The sequence below is a fragment of the Mustela putorius genome, unplaced genomic scaffold (assembly GCF_011764305.1).
Source record: "Mustela putorius furo isolate JIRA1106 unplaced genomic scaffold, ASM1176430v1.1 tig00003845_pilon_pilon_pilon, whole genome shotgun sequence".
Taxonomy (NCBI): domain Eukaryota; kingdom Metazoa; phylum Chordata; class Mammalia; order Carnivora; family Mustelidae; genus Mustela; species Mustela putorius.
The window spans coordinates 79,547,303-79,569,535 of NW_025421998.1; the positions used below are offsets into that span (position 1 = coordinate 79,547,303).

The 22,233-nt window shown below is 34.3% G+C and overlaps 1 protein-coding gene across 1 annotated transcript in view; it reads right to left on the reverse strand.

Moving 5' to 3' along the window:
• Positions 1 to 603: 603 nt before the first annotated feature.
• Positions 604 to 22,233, reverse strand: part of WASL (WASP like actin nucleation promoting factor) — a 76,237-nt gene continuing 54,607 nt past the window's right edge. Inside the window, exons 6-12 of the mRNA XM_004741863.3 lie at positions 19,396 to 19,564; positions 18,295 to 18,337; positions 16,453 to 16,606; positions 11,494 to 12,014; positions 7,702 to 7,810; positions 5,058 to 5,152; positions 604 to 806 (exon numbers count right to left, since the gene is read on the reverse strand). Of these exons, the coding sequence (XP_004741920.1) occupies positions 5,091 to 5,152; positions 7,702 to 7,810; positions 11,494 to 12,014; positions 16,453 to 16,606; positions 18,295 to 18,337; positions 19,396 to 19,564 (1,058 nt within the window). The 3' untranslated portion in view covers positions 604 to 806; positions 5,058 to 5,090. The remainder of the gene's footprint in view (positions 807 to 5,057; positions 5,153 to 7,701; positions 7,811 to 11,493; positions 12,015 to 16,452; positions 16,607 to 18,294; positions 18,338 to 19,395; positions 19,565 to 22,233) is intronic.

Below are 22,233 nucleotides of genomic sequence, written 5' to 3' on the forward strand. Positions count from 1 at the left end.
TCGACACCCCCAACGCTGGAATACAAACTTTATTTTCCTGCATCTTTTCCAGTAAGGGTGAAATACAAGCCACTAAATTAGAATCTCCCCTCTCTCACTAGTAAGAAAACCAGGAAGTTGGATTTAAAAGTGTTTGGTTTGTCCTTGTCCTCCTGGAAGAACTCCCGGTCTTTAAAATGACAGTGCAGCTGTTGCCTGAAAATTATACAGAAAGATTAATATATTCTCAAAATGATTTTCTGTCAGGCAAGTTGAGTGTTAAGGGCTTACAAAATACTTACATCTAAATAAAGGCAATGGTCTTTATATCTATAGGAAACTAACAAAAATAATGTGGATGTAGATTATAAAGCTCAATTTTATTTTAACCCAGTGCTAAATGACAAGAGTGTCCTGTGATGACCGAATGCTTGGACAATGTAGGGTGTCTGCCGTCACTGAGCCAAAATATGATCACATGCTTCAGAGTCAGAGGCCGGGTCCTCAAAGCCAGCTAGCTCTCCCAGGCAGAGATGAGAACAGGAAGCCGGTGGCTTCTATCAACACCCAGATGACAAGTGAGAAGTAGTGAAATTTATAGCCATAAATCTTTCAGAGGCAAAATTAAGTCAGCAATTTATTGGTAATTTATGAAAAATACAGAAAACAAGGATAAAACAGCATTATGGTGCATAAAGACGCAACTGAACTAGTAGTCAAGGCTGAATTCTAGTCTTAGCTCCTTTTGACAGAACTCAGGTGAGCCCCTCGACCACTCCGATGAGAGTTGTCTTGATGGAACTTGATGATCCGCAGCAGTCTTTCCGCTGTGAAATAAGCATTTTAGATGTAAAGAGGGAGGGATCTACCTTATTGCAATTATATTTTAATGTCCACCACCTATTTAGTCCTAATAAACAATTGTTTAAATATGGGGATATTGATGTTTAAAAATTCTTAGACTTGGGCTTGGATGAAAATCCTCACACATCTAGCCATAACCAAGATAAAACTGAATTTAGGTCAAGACATGCCCATCAGTCCAAGACAGAAAGTGATGTCAATATGACACCTGGAACTTCCAGTTCCATAATGTAACTTAATACTGTTAAAATGGAATTTCCTCTTGAATAGAAAATTTAAAGAAAACCTTTACTAAAGTAAGTATAAAAATATTTTGTGGTTGCTAAAAAAAAATTAAGGGACCTCAAATTTTCTAGAAATTCCCCAATACACAAATACCTAACCTAAAAACCACTCACCTATAAGCTACCATCTGTTAAATTTTACTCAAAATAATTGGATGCTATTCACATCTTGATTTGTCAGTTCTGATGGTGGTACAGACCAGTTTAAATTTACACTGGACTTGTGTAAAATTAAATGCTGCATCAATAGTTAGGATGACCACTGATGTAGATTAAAAAAAAAAAAAAAAACTTATGGTTAATTTATGTAGACATTTTCTTATAAAGCCAAAATTTTCAACAAACTCCTTCATGTAATGGAGGATACATGTATCACATGTAGATAGTCTTAGCACTAACTACAAAGTATGTTCCCCATCATATTCATAACAGCCCATATACTATACCTTTTCCCAGTGGCTTCACTAAAAAGCAAAAGTTAAAAAAAAATCCATCAATGAAAGACCAAGAGATTATGAGAGAATGCTGTATTTTGGAGGTAAGATGTAAAAATGTTAATAAAATAAGTGTGCAAAGCAAAAATTTCTCTTTTCTTTCCCATAAGAATTTTCTATTGTATATAAATAGACCTTATGTCTACACTTGTCCTTTAAGAACTCCATTTCTAAAGGACAGTAAGTTATTTCAGGAATTTCTCCTTTGATTAGATAAATATAATGTGACAAGAGCAATTCTGAGGCATTTGTATCACAAAAAAAATTTTTTCTAAGTTTGGTCAATACATTCTTAAGTGTTCACATCTGTACAATATAAACAAATTTTTAATGGAACATATTATTGAAATGTTTAAATTTGGCTAAAGCTCTTAGAAGGCATTTTGTAGCATCCTACACACTAGATTCCATAACTCAGTTTAATCTTCAGACACCCACTTGTGCCAAAGTCAGCAGCACAGAAAATTCTATTTATCCAAACAGAGGTTCCTGTTTAAAGAACCATCTTTGATCCATTGATTAAGAACTACTTAAGCCCCACATGAACTCCTGTATCTGGCTTACTGAAATGACCAGTAAACTGCAGTATCATTCTGATTTTAGGGAACCTCAACGTCTCTGGAATGCCAAGAGCTCCAGTTTGACCTTGCAATGTGAATGTTCTGTGGCTTCCAGGGAGCTGCTGAGCAGCTGTCACATTTCCCAGCGGAACAGGGTGTAACATTCTTTCTGCTCACCGTGTTTATTTAATGGCACACTCTCTCAGGGCATGCAGTCTGCTGAGAACTTCAGCCATCATCATTCACTGCTCTGTACCCTTTACTACAATCTGTAGTCAAAAAAATTGTTTTTATCCATTTTAATCTCTCCACAATAAAGAAAAACACAGTATTTTAGCCTATTTGGGTCAAATTAATTTTATTATGCTCCATGATGAATTGCCACCAGTGCAACATCCTATCACTATACATTTCAAAAAAATTCACATACTAAACAAAATTTCAGTTGATAAATGGAAACGAATGATTGAAAAGTCTTTATGAATCTCACACATACAATTTGTGGCTAGCTGAAATTGTCTATCACGTAGCATATAAAAAGCCTCATGCTAGTTTGTTAAATGCGAAGGCTATCAGACAATCATTTAGCTGCAGAATATATGGGAGGCTTTCAGACAACGCACAGGTACAGTGCTGCCCACAGTGCAAGGTGGAGGAGGACTGAAACATGCAACCTTTACATCTACAGTGGGTTTAGTCTTCATGCCTGGACTGAACTCCATAGCTGCTGTGTTTCAACCAATAGTAATTTAGACTTTGTGCAATAACAATAATAGAAAGCCTTTTTTCCTTTTCTTCAAGAAGAATAAACTCAATTACCTTTGGCAAATTTTGTTTAAAATTGCTTCCAACTCAAAGAATTGATATCCTTTCATTCAGAGCAGCTCCTGATAATACTTATCACACCGAAGTTAGCTGGAAAACCCTGAATTCCTTGGCCAAAAGTTAAGAGATCTTAAGTTGGCATTATCTTAAAGACATTTGTAGGATACTTAAAATGTTTTTGAAAATGTCAAAATGAAAAAAAAGAAGGATGTTTAATATTACTTAAAATAATTATAATGTTCTATTTACCATTTGCACAAATTCCTAACTCTATTGGTTAATAGCTGTCCAGCCTCATCCACACCAGACTCAGCGTCACTGAGCGCAAGCCACGATAAAAATGAGAGTAAGCAGAAAAAGGTTTCTAGCAGCAGAGGGCACTGTTTTTGCAAGAAACAAAAAGTCTAGACTCTTTCCCTTGTGTTTAAATTACTCTTGCAAGAAAGGTAACATTCTTTGAATAACTTAACTATCTTACTGCACCACTTACTGCTTTCAGCAACAAAACCTTTTAAATTATTTCTTATGATAACTAGATGCATGATCACTAGAGATTATGTGATAAATGGTTAAAATTCAAGCCGTATCTTGCAGGTCCAGCCTGTCAAGATCATGCCAATACTAGATTTTGGTCGGTACAATTCTAGAGAGCTTAATTTTTAGTTGGATATTGTGATTATAGTACTGAAATACATTTGGAACTACATTCTGCATATGACTCAATGTGAGAAAAATACGTGTCTGTATTTAAATCAGATCGTTTTTCTACCTAAAATTTAAAGTAGGTAGGTATGATAATTAGCACTATAAATATGAAAACAACCACCTTTAGGCAGATTAGTGTACTGTAGAGAGGCAAGGAAACCCTAATTTTAGCACATCATTTAGTATACATAACAAATGTGCAGGTTGCAAAGTTTTATTAAAAAAAAAAAAAAAGAATCTATCATTCAGTTATGTGGTTCAAGAAATATAACACTGGGGCCACCAATCTTTTAAGAAAAATGTAACCCTTCACCTGACATTTGACAAAAACCTTGAGAAATTATATAAAAAAATTTTAAATAGCATAATTGGTTCAGCATTACAGTGTTTACCTTTGTCAGCTAGATTCAATTTGTATGGTGGATATTTCTGAATACCTCAATCCACACAGAATACACAATAAAAATAATTCCACATCATTTTTAGAAATGTTCTGATTTTTATAGTGCATTTAACCAGATACTGAAGTAACCATAATGTATAGCCTCCTTCAGTTTATGTAGAGTATTACCCCTAAAATCCCCCGAACTGCAAAAACTTAAACAACTGTTTAAGAGTAATACCAAAAATATTTTTAAATTTTTGCTAAAAAGAGCCTGCCACATTTGCTATAGCATAAAAATAATCTCAGTCAAGTACAGGTATGCAAGGTCTCCTTGTGATTCCAGCCTCCAAATATCACTTCTGTCCAAGAACAGGCAATATTGTTTTAAGAGGTGTGTTACTAATTTTCCCAACTAGTGTCTCTGTAGTGACATTATGCAGAGCATATTGCTACAACTTGAGAAACTGCATCAGTGTAGTGATGTCTAGAGAACTGTGCAACGTGTCAGCTTCAACATTCATGTAGCATGGTGTTCAAAATGAAGGGGCTAAATAAACTAAGGTCTGTATCACTTAAAAAAGAATGTAGTGCTATACTAGATTTTAATAAGAAAATTTAGGTACAGAAAAAGTAGGGTATGAAAATAGTGTTTTCCGTCTGGCATTATAACTAAATTACATTAAGGTTTTTGTCAGTCTCACATATAATATTTAAACTCCCTTGTTGATGGAATGAAAACTATTCACAAATTAAGTGAGCATCCTGGTGTAAACTTGCACACAGTAACAGGGAGTAGCTTTGTAGAGGATTTTGACAAACCTTTACAGATTAAATGAGGTATTGCACAGATTAATTAAAAAAAAAAGCAAAAAAGGCAACAAAAATATACAGCAAATTGGTAGAACATTTACATGATAATTTTACAGAATCCATAGACAGAAAGTAGTGTTTAGTATTTCACCTTAAAAATATATATATATATATAATATATAGATCAGTCTTCCCATTCATCATCATCCTCAAAATCTTCTTCGTCATCTTCATCCTCATCTTCATCTAAAAGAAAATCATCAAGGCAAACATTCAAAATATATGCATAAATAAAATAACATTACATGATTCTTGGATGACTTCTCAATTACTTAACTTCTGAAACAAAACCATTCGATTCTGGAGAAATCTGGTAACAAAGACAATTTAAAATGAATCCAATAAAATATATCTAAAGAGTATAATGGTCAGTTGAAGATTAGACCAGGAGTCAGAAGACTTGGGGTCTAGTTCCTTAGTATCTATGTAGAGAATTTCAACCAGTGTTTGTTTATATGTAAACCTACATTTGGGTTTGTCTCTCAATTTTCACACATCTCAAATCCAAGAGAGGCCTCTTTAATGACTATTTTTAAAGAAAAGTTGTAAAAAAAATACACCTGATAGATTGTTCTACTACCAATTCCAGGAACAACTCCAGTGACAGGCACTGACACTGACACTGAGGACATTGAGCCACTAAGGAAACCGAGCAGGCAGACCAAATACCTAGCCTCCCTTCCTACCCGCCCGTTCTCTTCTGAACCCAAAGACATTGCTCTTTCCAGGTCACCAATGACCTACTGTTCCTAAAGCTAAAGCTCAATTTCCTTTTCTCACTTTTTTGACCAATCACATGGATATAACCCAGATCGTCACTCCATCCTACTTCAAAGGCTTCATGTGGCTTCTGAGATACTGTACTCTCCAGCCTTTACACCTTATTACACCTTCTCCTCTCTGTTTCCATCCACTTCCTTCATGCCCCCATCCCATTCTGTAACTTTAAATATCCCGCCTACTTTAATGACATGCAAATTTATTAACAGTCCAGACCTCGCCCCTCAACTCCAGGCTCATAACCAAATCCATAACATCTACATTTGAATTTTTAGTAAGTATCTCAAATTTAATATTTACAAAAACCAAACTGTTGATCTTTCCTCTCAAACCTGTTCCTCCTAAAATCTTATCCTTCCTACTCTGTTAATGAAAATTTTACCCCTTTCATGCTCAAGTCAAAAATCCCGGGAGTCATCTTTCACTCCTTTCTTTTTTCCAAACCTCACTCCCAATCCATCAGCAAACTCAAGGATCTCCACAGCCAAAATATACCTAGTATCCAACCCCCAGCTCAGTGGTGCTACCAATCTGATTCAAACCTTTGCTATCTCTTGCTTGGATCATTGCCATTCCTCTGCTAAGGGCCTTCCATGGCTTCCCATCATATCCATGGCCTCCAGAGTCTTAACCACTGGCCTCCTACTATCTCTCCTACTTCATTACCTTACTGTTCTTTCCCCTCCCTTCTTTCCCCTCCCTTCCTTACTCAGCCATACTGGCCTCACTGGTGTTCTACAACCTCAGGGACTTTGCACTTGCTGTTCTTTCCACCCAAATGAACACATTTTCCCCCATCTTCTATATGGTTTTCTCCCTGAACTCCTTCTGGTCTTTTTTCAAATGTCACCTCAGTTAGGCCTCATCTTATTTCAAAATGAACTTCCCTCCCACATCCTGTAAGTCCTTGTATCTCCCTTTTCTGCTTAATTTTTGTCCTTGGTACATATCACCACTTAACATACTATGTATTTTTCTAACATAGTTTGTTTACTGTTTGTCTTTCACCAGAATGCATGCTCCATGGAGGCAGGGATTTTTTTTTTTTTTTTATTCCACAATAAATATCTGCAGAATGAAACAGCCCATTTTCTCCTTATCACACAGTATGAGAATAAATATGTCTATTTAAGGAAAATAAATATTGGTAATAGATCCGAGATAGCCACATCCTCACAGAGAAACAGAGAAGAAAAATGACATTTCTTGAGTACTTACTATGTGCTAGGGTAATCTGCTGGTTAGTTACATACTATTTTATTTATTCTTCATATCGATCATGATTCATGAATTCTCTTCACATAGCAAGTAAGAAAACTGAGGTCCATAGAGAGTAAATAATAGATTCAAAAAGAACAAAAATCTGATTCTGGTACATCATGCCAGGAAACTTTAGTAAACCTCAAGCATTGTATCAGCAAGACCCACTGTTTTTTCTCTTTTGAAAGTAATACCCACTTATATGGTGGCCACTTTTAATAATGGCGTCAGAATAGAGACTAGTTTTTTCACATAAACCTTTCAGGAAATCACAAAAAGGAGGACACAGAAAACTTCAAGATTCTTTAAAAAATCCCAGAAAACCCAATTTCTCAGCCCTGATTCTCACAAATCAGGGAAACCTGAATTTCTCATGTCACAGGAATGTGATCCAGAATCTCAAGGCTCATTTAGAGATTTGCCAGGCATTCTATTAGTATTTTCAGTATAGGAAATCAAATTGCTATTTTTCTGAAGCTGTTCTTCTAATTTACGGTTATGGCTATGGTGTCTTGGAATCCATTAAGCTTCAGACAGACTAGTCACAGTGGCAGTAACTTTTAAATATTGGCCCTAAAATCCACATCAGTGTTACTCAACAGCAGAGGAAAAGCTAGTAAAGACTATCATAAAATCAAAAGAAAATAGAACTTCAAATATTAAAATTAAACATACATATGTACATGTAAATATACCTGAAGAATGAATGGCTTTGCTCCTTTTCTGCATCACCTCCATTAATGCACCCACAATTCCTGAAGTGGGTGCAGGTGTTGGTGGTGTAGACTCTTGGCCATCAGATACCTTGGAAAAGAAAGTCAGCAAAATTTAGAAATAAATTTTTGTCTCCAGAAAGTCTTACTTTTTTAGAATCACTTCCTATTTAAAAAAAAAAAAAAAAAAAAAAAGGAAAGGGGAAAAAAACAGAGCACATGAGCCATGAGCCCAGGACAGGTTTAACTAAGAAGTAATGGCTATCTTAAAATTATTCATATACTCCCTAATGTATAAAGCCATCAACACATTTCCAAACTTGGAAAAACAAACCTTTCCCTAAATAATACTTACCCAGGCAGATGGATTACTTATGTCCATTTTCATTCTAGTACACAATACCTTAGCTGATGAAACTTTGAAACTATTATCAAGGAACATTATTTTAACAAAACTTAAGTAATATCCGATTCCTGGAGGTGTTAGTGAAAAGGACACTTAAGATACCTAAAAGCAACTGAGGAGACTTCTGCTCTCCTACAAAAACTCAGCTTTACAAACAAGCTTTATAACTTTACATACTATATATATAATTATACATCATATATAATTTTAACTCAAAATGAACCTTCATTCTTATAGCATATTTCTCTGCAAAGAGATTAGTTAGGTAGCTTTCAAAATGTACCTATCTCACAAGGCAACCAACCATCCCTAACTGAAGTACTTCTATCTAGTATAAACTACATTCAAGGGGGGGGGGGAATCAACCTCAAGGGGTCTCATTAAAATCTAATTTCTATGCAAAATACTCTGATTTCAACTCTCATTAAAAAAGAGAGAACACAGGAAATCTGTAGAGATTCAGGGGAAAAAATATTTAGAGAGTACCTCCCTAAGTGTGCTTTGGCTAAAATGAGCAGTCATTTATACAAAATACTGATTTTGTTAATTTTGTCTCTGGAATTATATTACCTATATAAAGGTAGAATATTGGTATAATTAAAAATGAAATCACACAGCTGCTCTATTTCTAAGTCATTTCCCCCCAGAAATTACTTTGTTACGACAAACTTCTTCCTTTGGTCTTAACAACTCGTCTTCTAATACTACTTGTCTTTCCGGACTTACAGATCTTTTTCTTTTAAAAATATTCAAAGTAATTCCCCATAAGATACTGACTCATTCATTGGTATTTAGGTTTTTGGAGACCAGATGTTAACTATTACTGGTACAGAAATACCATAAATGAAAAAGACAACAGAAATAGTTTCAGAGCTTTGAATGTCAGCATAAGGCTCTCAAAAAACTAGCAGCAATAAGGAGAAACAGACTCCCTTTAAGCAATCTAGTAAAACGAGGCAGGAAACACTGAAGGAGCACTGCAGCAGCATGAAACTGCTGTAAACACGTTTTCTAAAGCACTGACTTGGACATGCAGCTGTCTGAGCTACTATGAACACGGAATTCAAAATATATGTTACTTATACCCTTACTGCCAGTTGTTTAAAGTAAATCTGTGATCTTATGTTAGTCATTTTCATCACTGAATAAATGATTTATATAGATTGTTTAAAAAAAAAAAAACAGAGAAATTTCAACTACAGATAGGTTTCTTTTCTTCTTTTTTTCCCCACAGGAAGGTTTCTTAAAAAGAAAATAAAATTATGGACTCAAGTCACACATATAACATGCTAATAATTCACTGATTTATGCACTCTAGGATAGTACTCTGTAGTTAATTTTTTTTTTAAGTGATTATTTAGGGTAAGGATGGCCTATACTTATAATGGAACACATTTTTCTCTCTAAGAGAAATGCAGAGATCAGTTAACACGGTTTGTTTGGGCAGGGAGAGAGTTGGGATGGGATGAGAAGACGTACTGATGGGGAAAATAAACATGGGATTTAATTCAGCAACTTTTTAAATGAAGAAAAGAGAACACAATTTAATTCATTAAAAATAACACCTTATTAGTATCAGCAACTGAGAAAGAACCAAAAGTTGACTGCGGAAGAGAGAGGAAATATGAAAGAGAAACACAAAGTAAGAGTGGCAGACGTGGGAATGAGTGACACAGAGGTGGCACCGATTCTAAGCTACAAGCTTGAAAATGACTCCATTAAAACCTGTTATTCACCTCAGTTGTGGTCATTTTGACACTAATTCTTCCCACTAACAACTGTTTAAAATTCTTTAACTGCTCCTGAGAAACCTTGAGTTTAAGCTAAAAAGGGAGAGGGAGCAGAGACGACTGCTCACAGGTTGATCATGTAGCAAGAAAAAGCTCCAGATACATAGTAAAGATGAGAGTTTTTAAAATATGTGCTATGCCAATGTTTAGATGTTTTCATTCAGTTAGCTGTGTTCTCTATCCATCATTCTCTTCCTAGCCAAAGCTTTGGAGATTTAGAAAGTGACCCTAATTCCCTATGTCACAAAATAATTTTCAATTAAAATCCCCTTCTTTCATCTTTATTTACTGCGTAGAAAAATCTACCATCCATTACCCACCTGGAGCCCTACAGAGCAAAGGTTCCCCTTTGGAACTGACAGACTACATCTGCTATCAGAAGGAAGTAAGTAAATGCAAGCAGTTTAGGCTCTAGAAAAGGGGTCAGCAAACTATTGCCCATGGGCCAAATTTAGTGTGTCTTATTTATGTAGAAACTTTTAAACTGAAAAATGAGTTTCACATTTTTAAATGGCTGGAAGAAAATCAAAAGAAAAATATGTGTGACATGTAAGAATTATATGAAAATCAAATTTCAGTGTCCCTCAATAAAGCTTTATAGAACACAATCATGACCATTCAGTTATGCATCATGAGTACTGCTGCTTTTGTGGCGCAACAGTAAAACTGAGTTTTTGGGACAGAGACCACATAGCCTGTGAGCCTAAAATATTTACTATGTGGTCCTTTAAAAGAAAAAAAAAAGTTGCCAACTTCTGCTTCATCCATTAAAGAGATTCCAAAATTATCTATCACCACTATCCAAAATTCTATTAGAACTCTTTCCATTATTGGGCACCTGGGTGGCTTAGTTGGTTAAGTGACTGCCTCCGGCTCAGGTCATGGTTCTGGTGGAGTCCTGGGATCGAGTCCCACATTGGGCTTCCAGCTCCATGGGGAGTCTGCTTCTCCCTCTGACCTTCTCCCCTCTCATGCTCTCTCTAAAATAAATAAAATCTTAAAAAAAACCCAAAAAAAACACAAAAAAACTCTTTCCATTTTCTGCAGAGTCAGATTCTCTACTAATGTAAATTTCAGAACACAGGAACTTTAGTTTAGTTTTCATAAAGGTAATAGTTTGAACTTACCAAGGTGATTATAAATGGTTAAAAGTAGGGTTACTTCTCCATAGTTTGAAGATTTTTTTTTTAATTTAAAGTAAATTTTATTCAGAGGTGAAGTCTAGAACAGCCAACATGTTGTAATACTCCACTTACATGAAGTTCTAGAAGAGGCAAAACTAATCTACAGTGACACAAATCAGATTAGTGATTTTTCTGAGAGGGGGACTAACTGGAAAGAGGCATGAGGGAACTTTTCTGGGGTGATATTTTGATTACAGAAGTATGGGTTACACTGGGATAGGTATAAATGTGTGTGTTTCACAATATCTAAAAATAACAGAAGAAAAAGGGTTAAAAAGATGAATACCAAGAGAAAGTGCAAAAAGTGAAATAAAGACTTTCCAAGTTGTCTTATAAATTACTTTAAAATTCCATTACGACAGATAGTCTAAACCGAAAAGAATGGTTTACTTACAGATTTCAGCTGAATACCCTGTCGTATCTGGTCTAAAAGTGCATCCCTTCCAGAGCAGGATACCGGTCGACTGTTTTGTTCCACTTTTTTGAGCTGAGCACCCTCTCTAATCTGATCTAAAAGAGCGGCTTTGTTTCCAGCAGGAGTTGGGACTTGATGGTCACCATCAGAAGGGAGGCCAGGGGGAGGCGGCGGCCCCGGTGGAGGTGGAGGTGGCGGTGGCGGGGGTGGCGCCGCGGACCCCGCCAACGACAGGGGTGGAGGTGGTGGCGGAGGCCCTGCCGGTGCGGAGGAGGGAAGGGCTGGAGGTGGAGGCGGGTACATCCTATTTGGTGGTGGTGGAGGGACTCCTACACCTGGCCTGGATGGAGGCGGTGGTGGAGGTGCAGCTGTGGGAGCTCTTGATGGCGGCGGTGGAGGAGCGCCTCTCCCCCTGGCAGGAGGGGGCGGAGGGCCTGAGCTATGTGGAGGTGGGGGAGGAGGAGGCGGCCCTCCCCTGGATGGTGGTGGAGGAGGTGGTGCTGAAATAAAAACAGAAGAAAGACAGCATGCTTTTCCCCCACAAACATCATACTGAAAACAAACAAACTTCAACAGATTTAAAAGAATGACACGAGAAAAAAAAAGGCCTCATCTTCGTTATTTTATTTTACAAAGGTATGCGGGCACAGATGATATCTTATCGTTCTATTTGGGAACACTCGAGATCACCTTCTTGTGTTTCTTAAAAAATATTAGCTAAAGCTGTTGAATTTAGTTTTTAGGAATCAGCACCACTTCTGAAGGTAAGGGAATACACACTTTCTTATATAATAACAAAAATATCACAACAGAATTAAACACTTTGGTCAATTAGCATTATTTAACATTTTAATAAAAATTAATGGATACCTTCTCTCTTTAAAGAATTGAGTTTATTTAGTTACTTTATAAAATTAATTTACATTCAGAATTATGTAGCTGGCGTAGCATAACCTATCCCCGTTTACCCAAGTTAATCTGAGCTAAACCCAAATTGAATACTTTTTCTTTAAAATTTAAACCTTTGCCACCTTACATTTATATTTTATGTCTTTACTTTCTAAAAAATACAGAATATATTAAAACATGTATGCTATAATATGCAATAATATATGTAATATTCCATATTTCTCTAAGATGGTCAATTAATTATAGTGATGGCAGTAAGGGAGGCTTGCTCAGGTGAAATAATTCAACTACTTATTCAGAAGACACAACTAACTATTAATAAATTAACTGAGAATTTCTTGGGGCACCTGGGTGGCTCAGTTAAATTAACTGAGAATTTCTACATTCTGAAAAACTGAACTAAAGTTATTAATAAAATATTAAAACTATTTTGGTATTAATGATATTCATTCTTTTTCTACTTAAGTAAAAGTATAAGATATAACAAAGAAACAAATTCAAATTACACATTTATTACATTTCTAAAGGCATGATTTTACCAATAGTATAAACAAATTTACATAATAAAGAACATCACTTCTCCATTCATTTAGAGACTGGAGAGAAAAATTCACTATTTTTAGAAGTAGAAAAATCCTAGAATTCATAAAAACTATTTGTATTTACTGATATAAACTATCTTATTGATGGATAGTTCTACAATCTTATGAAATACTAATGCCAACCCTAACTACAAATAACAACAAGCACCTTTTGATGTTCAACAATACAATGATACCGGGGATGGGGGGGAACCCTCATTTCAGAGGAGATAAAACGGAATCTTCCAATTTGGGATGATCATGGGAAATAGGCTACCATATATAAATATTAAATAAAATATGCAAAAAGACCAATACTCATAGGGTATTATCTCCTTGCATTCAAACTTTTAAAAGTGAAAATATATCTGCAAACGGTAGAGTTACCCCACTTATATGTCAGCTATCACAGAGACTAGAGACAGTAAGTACATCAAATCCTTCCAGCAATTTTAATCACTCTGAGGTTTATATTTCAAAGAGTTATGATTTACTTGTTTGCTGCAAGAGGAAAATATCCACCTCATCCTACTATAAAAAGTACTAGTAAATCATTTCTCATGGTCTCACTGAGCACTCTGAATCCACAATTTTTTATATGTAAAATGATGCACGTCCTCAGTAGAGAGAATAAAAGTTCTTTTAAACTTGGAGGTAAGTATCTTTATAGGAGTAATCTATACTCTAGCTATTATTCATTGGAATAGTTAAGTCACTGCCAAGGGGAAAGGGAAGCCTTAATTGATTGTGAGTAAATTATTAACTGCATCCAGTTTGAGTACAGCAGAAGTTCAGTATTTCTATGATCTTGAAAAGTGACTGGAAATGTCTCTATATTTTTATGAGGAAAATCTCTATTACCAACTTTCTATTTTTTTATAGTCCGTATTATTTCTACATAAAAGTAAGTATGTAAAAAACATGCCATATCTCAACGTAAAAATGTGAAAGAATTAAAAAAAGAGAGGAAAGGGCACATTGGGAGTTAGAATGTTTCCATGCACAAATATGCCTGTTAAGCAGATACCACACACATCAAGAGAAAATCTGATGGTCTAGAGACTTGCAAAACTCAAATACCAGAATCAGAATGACAATAGTTCTTAGAGTCCTAAAAAAGAAATAAAGTCAAAAGTATGACAAAAGTCACAACAAATAAAACTTCTTACTATCAAAGTTTAGTTAAAAAGGAAGAAAAACTGGTATTTACAGAAACTTGTCTTGAGGTTATACTAAAAAAAAGCTCATATATTTAAGAATTATTATTATTGCAGATCAACATTAAGAGTAATAGATAACTAATCTCTAGGTACTTGACATTTATAGGTATTATAAGCAAAAAATATAAAGCAATAGAAATATAACTAATACTTAAAGAAATATAGTATTACAGAATTCAGGAAACACCTCATGCATTCTCATCAAAGTAAAGCAACAGAAAAATACTATTTAAGACAAATTTAAATTTATGGGAATAATGACAACTCCCAGAGTAGGTATGTATAGACCTGTGTATTTATATTAAATTATATTAAATTTATGGGAATACTGACAACTCCCAGAGTAGGCATTTATAGAGATGTGTGTGTATTTATATTAAGTACCCCCTCCCTGACCCAATTCATATATATATATATATACATATGTATATATATATGTATATATATGCATATATATATATATATATATATACATGTATATATATATATATATATGTATATATATATACATATATATATATATTGTATATTTTATATAGGTTACTGAAATAACACCAAGTGTGAAAAGCAATCATTAGGAATAAGTATAATAAGCAACAATAAAAACGGTGGTGCTGTAAGAGGTGTTTTTAAAATATCCACAGAATTTCATTAAAATCATCTAAAGTATAGATAAAATATAGCTCAGACTCATACAGAAATAAATTAGTTTGAGTAGAGGGCAAATAATCTTACTAATGTTAGATTTGGAAGCAGGATAAATGAACCCTAGCTTCTTTGACAATAAACATATCAAAGCATGCATAATTTAAAGCACTGGGTCAAATGACATCCCACATACATACCACTCCATTGTGGTGGACCTACACAGATTATTGAGTTAATGGCCTTCAAACAATTGCATAGACACACAAAAAATATGTTGGAAATCACAAGTCTACTACTTTTAAAAACCTGATTATATAATTATGAAAAACAAATTTCAAGAGGTTAGATTCAGTAGATTTTATATATATATTTTTTTAAACAAAATATATTTCTAAGACAACTTCATAAGCTGTTCTAATTTTTTTATACTTTTGAACACATATATGTTCTCCCTGGAAAACATTTCCTTAGTAAGTCATTAATCTTTTTATTCTTCCTTTGAACAAATTTACCTTCTATAAAATCATTCGTTGGTGTCTAAAAGATTCTACACTGGGCGTTAGGTTCTTGAGTATGACAACAATTTAAACTTGTTCCCAAAGCATGTTTTTTAATGCCTGTATATTGTTTTGTTTTAGGTAATTCAACTGAGGAAAGACTTTGCCTAATTTGATGCTTTAAAAGCAGCTAGAATAAAGAGCAATCACAATAAATTTTAAAAACCAAACCCAATCAAATTAATATAGTCAGCTCTTAGTCAAAGGAATTCAGGTGTGAAGGCAGATGCATGGATGGCCCAGTAAATGTCAAGAGTGATTCATAAACTTATAAATTCAGAGAGCTCAGAAAGATGGCAGGCGACATCTGATAGAGTAAAGCCAAAGTGTGTGGTAACAGTGGACAAAAAGAGAGTCAAGGAACATAATACTAGTAAATGTGAATTACTCTGGGAGCATTTAAAAACAAAAACGGTGCTATGCCCAAGATGCTTTTATCAAAAATCCATAGAATCTGGAAATATAATTTTTTCAAAAAACAAATTAGCGGACTAGTTTCATTAAAACTAACACTGTGTTTCTACAATAGCAATTATTGACTGTATACTTGTTAAGTATCTGTTTCCACACTAGACTGTAAGATTTCTGAGGACAGAAACTGCTTATTTACATCTAAATACCCTGAGTGGAAATGAGTGCAGACATAATGTTTACGAATATATGAATGAATGAAAGACTGAATGAATATCAGTAGTGAAAAAGATACAGATAAGTCAAATATCAAATTTAAAATGACAGTTAAATTCCTCCGAAGAATGCTTTAACTGGAGTACACAAAAACTAGGAAGAAGCCCAAATGAATAAGGTGGCAAAGAAGATTTTTAATAAGAAAAACCTTATCAAATTATTAAGTTATATCAAAATAATGCAAAGCAGCCAGGCCAAGCTACTTAATCTATAATTTCAAATATTCTGTTTATGGGAAGTTCATATGAATGTGTGTAGCTGTTTCCAGGAAACTGACCTCAAAAGATTCACAAGGAAAAAAAGATCAGAATGCCTGAGAAGAAAAAAAAAAGTTACCTTGCCTTCGTAGTTCATTTTTAACAGCTTCTACACCTCCTGTTTTTTCAATGAAGTCATATATAACTTTTGATGTTTCTCGGTCTTTCAGTTGTGCCTCTGAGATTCCACACATATCGAAAAGATTCTTCAATTCTGGATCCAAATTATTTAGCTATAACATATAATGTAACTGTTAACTGTAAAATCTATCCCAATTTCTAAAAATAAGCATAATCAAATTCAAATTTAGTTCTCACCTGTGCCCATTATGAAATGAGTTTAAATTTATACACTTTTTAACATGGTTAGATTATTTATAAGCCAATGAAACTTTCTTATTTAAAAGAAATAGAGGGGCGCATGGGTGGCTCAGTGGGTTAAGCCGCTGCCTTCGCTCAGGTCATGATCCCAGGGTCCTGGGATCGAGTCCCACATCGGGCTCTCTGCTCAGCAGGGAGCCTGCTTCCCTCTCTCTCTCTCTCTTCCTGCCTCTCCATCTACTTGTGATCTCTCTCTGTCAAATAAATAAATAAAATCTTTAAAAATAAATAAATAAAAGAAATAGAAAAGATAAGAAAAAAGAATAAAATTTTCTTTTTTTGTTCTCTCTTCAAAAAGACAGCATCTCATTAGAGCTTTACTAACCCATTCATGATTCAGACATCTCCAACCTATTCGCCTATTACTCAATTTAGATATAATCACAAAGAAATGAGGAAATTCTGTCAATTTGAAAATCTGAAGCACCTCCTTATAACCTCAGCATCCTGGACAGAGCCCAAAACAAGGAAGCGTTCAATAAATGTTGTGGAGTTAACACTGTAGTCAATAACAAAAAAGTTTCTGACCCCAATCATAAATATTTCTCTTCAAAATAATTTTTCCAAACCCTGATTATCTGTTAAATGTGAAATACATATTACTTAAGCAACCAAAACAGATAAAATGTTAAAAACACTTATTTTTGCTAGCAGTTTCACTTACTTGCTCATAGGGCTAAAAATAAATAATGACAAAAACGCCAAAAAGAATGGAATGAAAGATCTAGCTAATTTAAAAACTGGATATTCAGAATTTGATTATAATACTTTTTAGTACTATTACTTTCCAGTAATTTGGCATACATTCTCCTAAAAATGATCAGTTAGCAGAAATAATTTTCTTCTCTTGGCTGTCAACACACAAGAATTTTATATTATCGTATATAAGATTTTATTTACATATTTATTTATTTGAGAGAGGCAGAGAGAGAGTGCGCGCTAGCAGGTGAGGAACAGAGGGAGAGGGACAGAAAGAATCTCGAGCAGACTCGAGCGTAGCTCTGACGCAGGGTTTAATCTCACAACTCTGAGATCATGTCGAAGATCTCATGTCTGAGATCATGAGTCGAAATCAAGAGTCAGACTGAACCACCCAGGCACCCCAGTAATATAGTATATCAATTCAAGGAGTATAAAACCTTTGCTTTATAGACATAGCCATAAATAACAGAACAATACTGAGGTTTCCAACCTCAGTGGTGTATGCACATAAACACATTCAAATAAATGCTAGAATTCACAAAAATGAATAATAAAAATCTATACACAGGCCACAGCATTACCACATATTTATTTATTTTATTTTTAAAGATTTTATTTATTTGATAGAGAGAGAGAGAGAGAGAGAACACAAGCAAGGGAGTGAGAGAGGGAGAAGCAGGGTTCCCGCTGAGCAGGTAGCCTAATGTGGGGCTCGATCCTAGGACCCCAGGATCATGCCCTAAGCTGAAAGCAGACACTTAACTGGCTGAGCCACCCAGGTGCCCCGCATTACCACATATTTACAGCAATAATATTTATGGCTTGAAAAGACACTTACATCAAAGCCAGTATTCGGATCCCAACCAACATGTCCAATGTGCCTAAAGAAGTAGACCAAAAATATGTATAAATAAAAAACAGAAAATACATAAACAGCATTTAAAACATAAAATGCAATTTAAAACATAAAATCCAATCCAACCAATAAATTTTGGGCCTGAGCTAATAATTCTCACAGACATACCCATATTCAGGGAAAAACTGTGTGAGGGGTCAAGAGGCCAGGACTGGCCTCAGTTAAACTGAGTTTTAATATTTTTGCATAATCTTTCTGAGTATCCATTTCCTCAACTGTCAAACTAGCAGAAGAATACAAGCATTTTATATATATATATATATATATGAATTTTGCAATGAGCTAATGAAATGATGCATATGTATATGAAAATGCTTAAAATATGTCAAATAAATACCAAAGGTTTGATGCCTACTATAGACTAAATGTTTGTGTCCCCCTAAAATTCCTATGTTGAGACCTAATACCAGGTATGATGATAATATCTGGAGGTAAGGATTTGGGGAGGTGATTAGGTTTTGAGGGTAGATCCCTCAAAAACAGGATTAGTACCCTTAAAACAAAGGCCCCAGAGAGTTCTCTTGCCGTCTTCCAACATGTAGAAGCTGTCTAGCTAGAAGACAGCTGTTAACCAGGTAGTAGAACCTCACCAGACACCAAATTTTGCCTGCTTCTTCCCAATCTCCAGAACTGTAGAAATAAATCTCTGTTGTTTAAAAGCCACTCAGTCTATAGTATTCCTGTTATAGTAGCCCAAATTGGATAAGACCGTGCCTCTAGGCAATTTCCAAATACCATTTATAGGGAAAAAGTGAGAAATCATCTCCAACAATTAAAGAAACAACTTAATCTAGTTTTTCTTTCCTGATGAATAGAAAGGTAAATAAACTGTAAGATTCACAGAAAGTCTACTGAGCAATAGCCTTAAATACACACACACATACACAAACAATTCCAACAAAATCTATAGAGAAAAAAGTATGCAAATGATAAATGTAGAAGAAAACAAAATTTCCTAACAAGGTAAAAATCAGGAGCAGGAGTAAGTTAATTGAAAGATAAGAAAAACAAAAGAACTCATACTGGAAATTGCTTGGTGTTCCGATATCTGCCTTGGTTAATCTCTTCTTTTTAGCTTTTCCTTTTTTCTTTTCTTTGGTATGGGAGATGTTGTTGACCTGTGGACCATAAAATCTATTGGTTGTGATTTCCGGATTTTTTATATCAACTGTTGCCATGGGTAGATTAGGACCTGTAAAACAATATAAAAGGGATATAATTTAAGATAACAATTATTACATTCATAATTTGTAATTTAAATATCTTTCTCTGAAGTAGGACCGTTTCACTAATATAAATTATTTAAATTTTAAAGTTGCATGTTAATTTTTTATAAATAATGGATAAAGTACTACCGAAATTTCAAAAGCATAGAATAAATTCTTAAGCACATAAGCATAGATGTTACTTCAAAGAGAATTTGTATTTTTATAACATTAAATCTCATGAAAAAAAAATTCTCAGTAAAATTTAAATTTAATTGGTCTAATCCCTTAAATTTTGATTATAATAGCCTCACACACACAACCCATTACTTGTGGCAAAGTGCTATATATGGCATAATAATAATAATAAAAATTAGAAAGAGCATACACTTTAAAAAAAATCTGACAAAAAATCTAGTCTTACTTCTTTGTTTCAACTTTATTAGTCTATGAGGGGAAAAAAAGTACTTATACAATTATTACTATTATTATTTTCAAAATACCGTATGTAGGTCCAATAACGTTTTCTCTATTGGTATACATACACTTTGACTACTGGAAGTACAGGGCTCAAAACTGAGATGGAAAAATTCTCAAAACATTCATCTTCCACAATAATCAACAGTGAAACGATCTCTGACATCTTCAGATATTATCAACACACCTTTAGGAGTGACCTTAAATATAATATACAAAACCTGTTTTTTATAATTCACAAAAATATTCTTGGCTTTAAAAGCACGAGTCTAAATGAAATGTATTCAATTTAAAAATGCCTTATAAATTTAACTAAATGGCATCACCTGTTCCTTAGAGAGTCCATTTTAATATAGGGTTCTCTGACAAAACCTCTTATTAGACTAAATTCCTATGAGATAAGTACATTAATGACAACTTTCAAATGCTGTATAAAATGGAACCACTACGGCCCAGAGAAAGAGTTAACATAGCAGGCCCAAGTCTGTCATCCTTAGAAAGGGCTGCTTGTAAGGTTAGCTCTGAGCTGGCATCTGGAAATGGGGATTCCAAGAGGGTTTTTATCATTCCCTGATAAGATGGGCCCATTGTGCCTCAACTATTTGTGCTAACAACGTGCTTATGCTAAACACCTGCTTTCCTTCTGGGAGTCTAGTACCTTGGTATGTGCTAGACATAGGAGGCCTTATGTGAGTAGCCCCCGATAAACTCTGGGCACTGAGTGCCTAGTGAGTTTCTCCTTTAGACATTTACCATGTGTTGTAACAACATATCAAAGGAATTATGTGCATTCCCTTTGACTCCAATGGGAGAAGACTATGGCAAAGTTATATGTAATTTCCCTCAGACCTAACCCCTTATGTCTCTCCCTTTGATTTTGTTTTATATCTTTCCACTGTCATAAATCTTTGCCATGAATACCCCAATACAATGGAATACAGAAATCCCAAGAAATTATAGGCTAAAGTAAATTAGGTGATAAATAAATGTCAATTTGACTGTATTTCTTCAATTGCACTAAAACCTCAAAATGTAGCCTATTGATTAAAGTTACCTGAAAGAACAATGTTTATCTAAATGGATAGATTATATATATCCCATGTTCTCTCTTTCAACTCTACTATTCAAGATGAAATAGAGCTAAAATAATTTACAAAAGCCATCTAACACCTTATTGGACGAGTAAACAATTTGGAAAGATTTGTATTTTTAGTATCACCAAAATTCAGCTCTTTTCTCTTCATAATCAAAGTCTACTTACATGTAAGCATCTAAAAGTTCTATTTGTATTTCATATAAAATTTTTTCATATAAATTTCTAAAGGAAGTTGCTCACATTGGCAAGAAATAAAGAAATTGTTATCTGAAAAAAATGGAACCTAGTGAATAATATGGGTAAGACCATTAAAACAAGCTGATTCAGTGTCAAGGAATAATAAAAATAACAGGATTGAAAATTAAAGGTTAGTTATGCAATACAGAAGGCTGATGAAATAGTAGATAAAGACTAGGATTTTCAAATTTGTTCACATATCAGATTTGTGTTTACTGCAGTTTCACAAAGTAAAGGACTTATTGAGAATACCCGGGATCCAAGTGTTAGAGGGTCAAATCTGTGTTATACTCAAAGGTTTATCTACTGATCTGTTTCTCCTTCTCATCCTTCCTTTTCTGCCTTCCCTCTTTTATTTATAACTTTAAAAATCAGTATTCAGCTACACCATCCATGGTAAGATGCCACAAATCACTACTTACTCTTTTCTTTATACTTAATATAATTTAAGGATTAACTTAGACTGATTTAGGAGTATCAGAATGAGACACTCTCCTTGTACCTTACCACCCCTCCTGAAATAGATGTTCAAAGAGCAACTATAAAGGAGCAACCAGATTCACCATAAAAAAAAAAAGAAAAAAACCAAACTATTAGTTTTTAGAAAAAAAAAAGAAAATATTCTGCTGCTTTAGGTTATATGAAAGTTATTATTATACCATGATATTTTAAATGGTAATAGAGTTGGGTAAAGTGAAGAAGCTTAATAGTTTTCATTATCCAAATTAACAAATTCTTTCCTGGGAAATTTCATAAAATTAAGATTCTTATAAGCCTGATACATATCTCACTAAAGAAAATAATTCAGCCACCTCTGAAAAAAGCTTAAGAATAAAGAAGACAGGA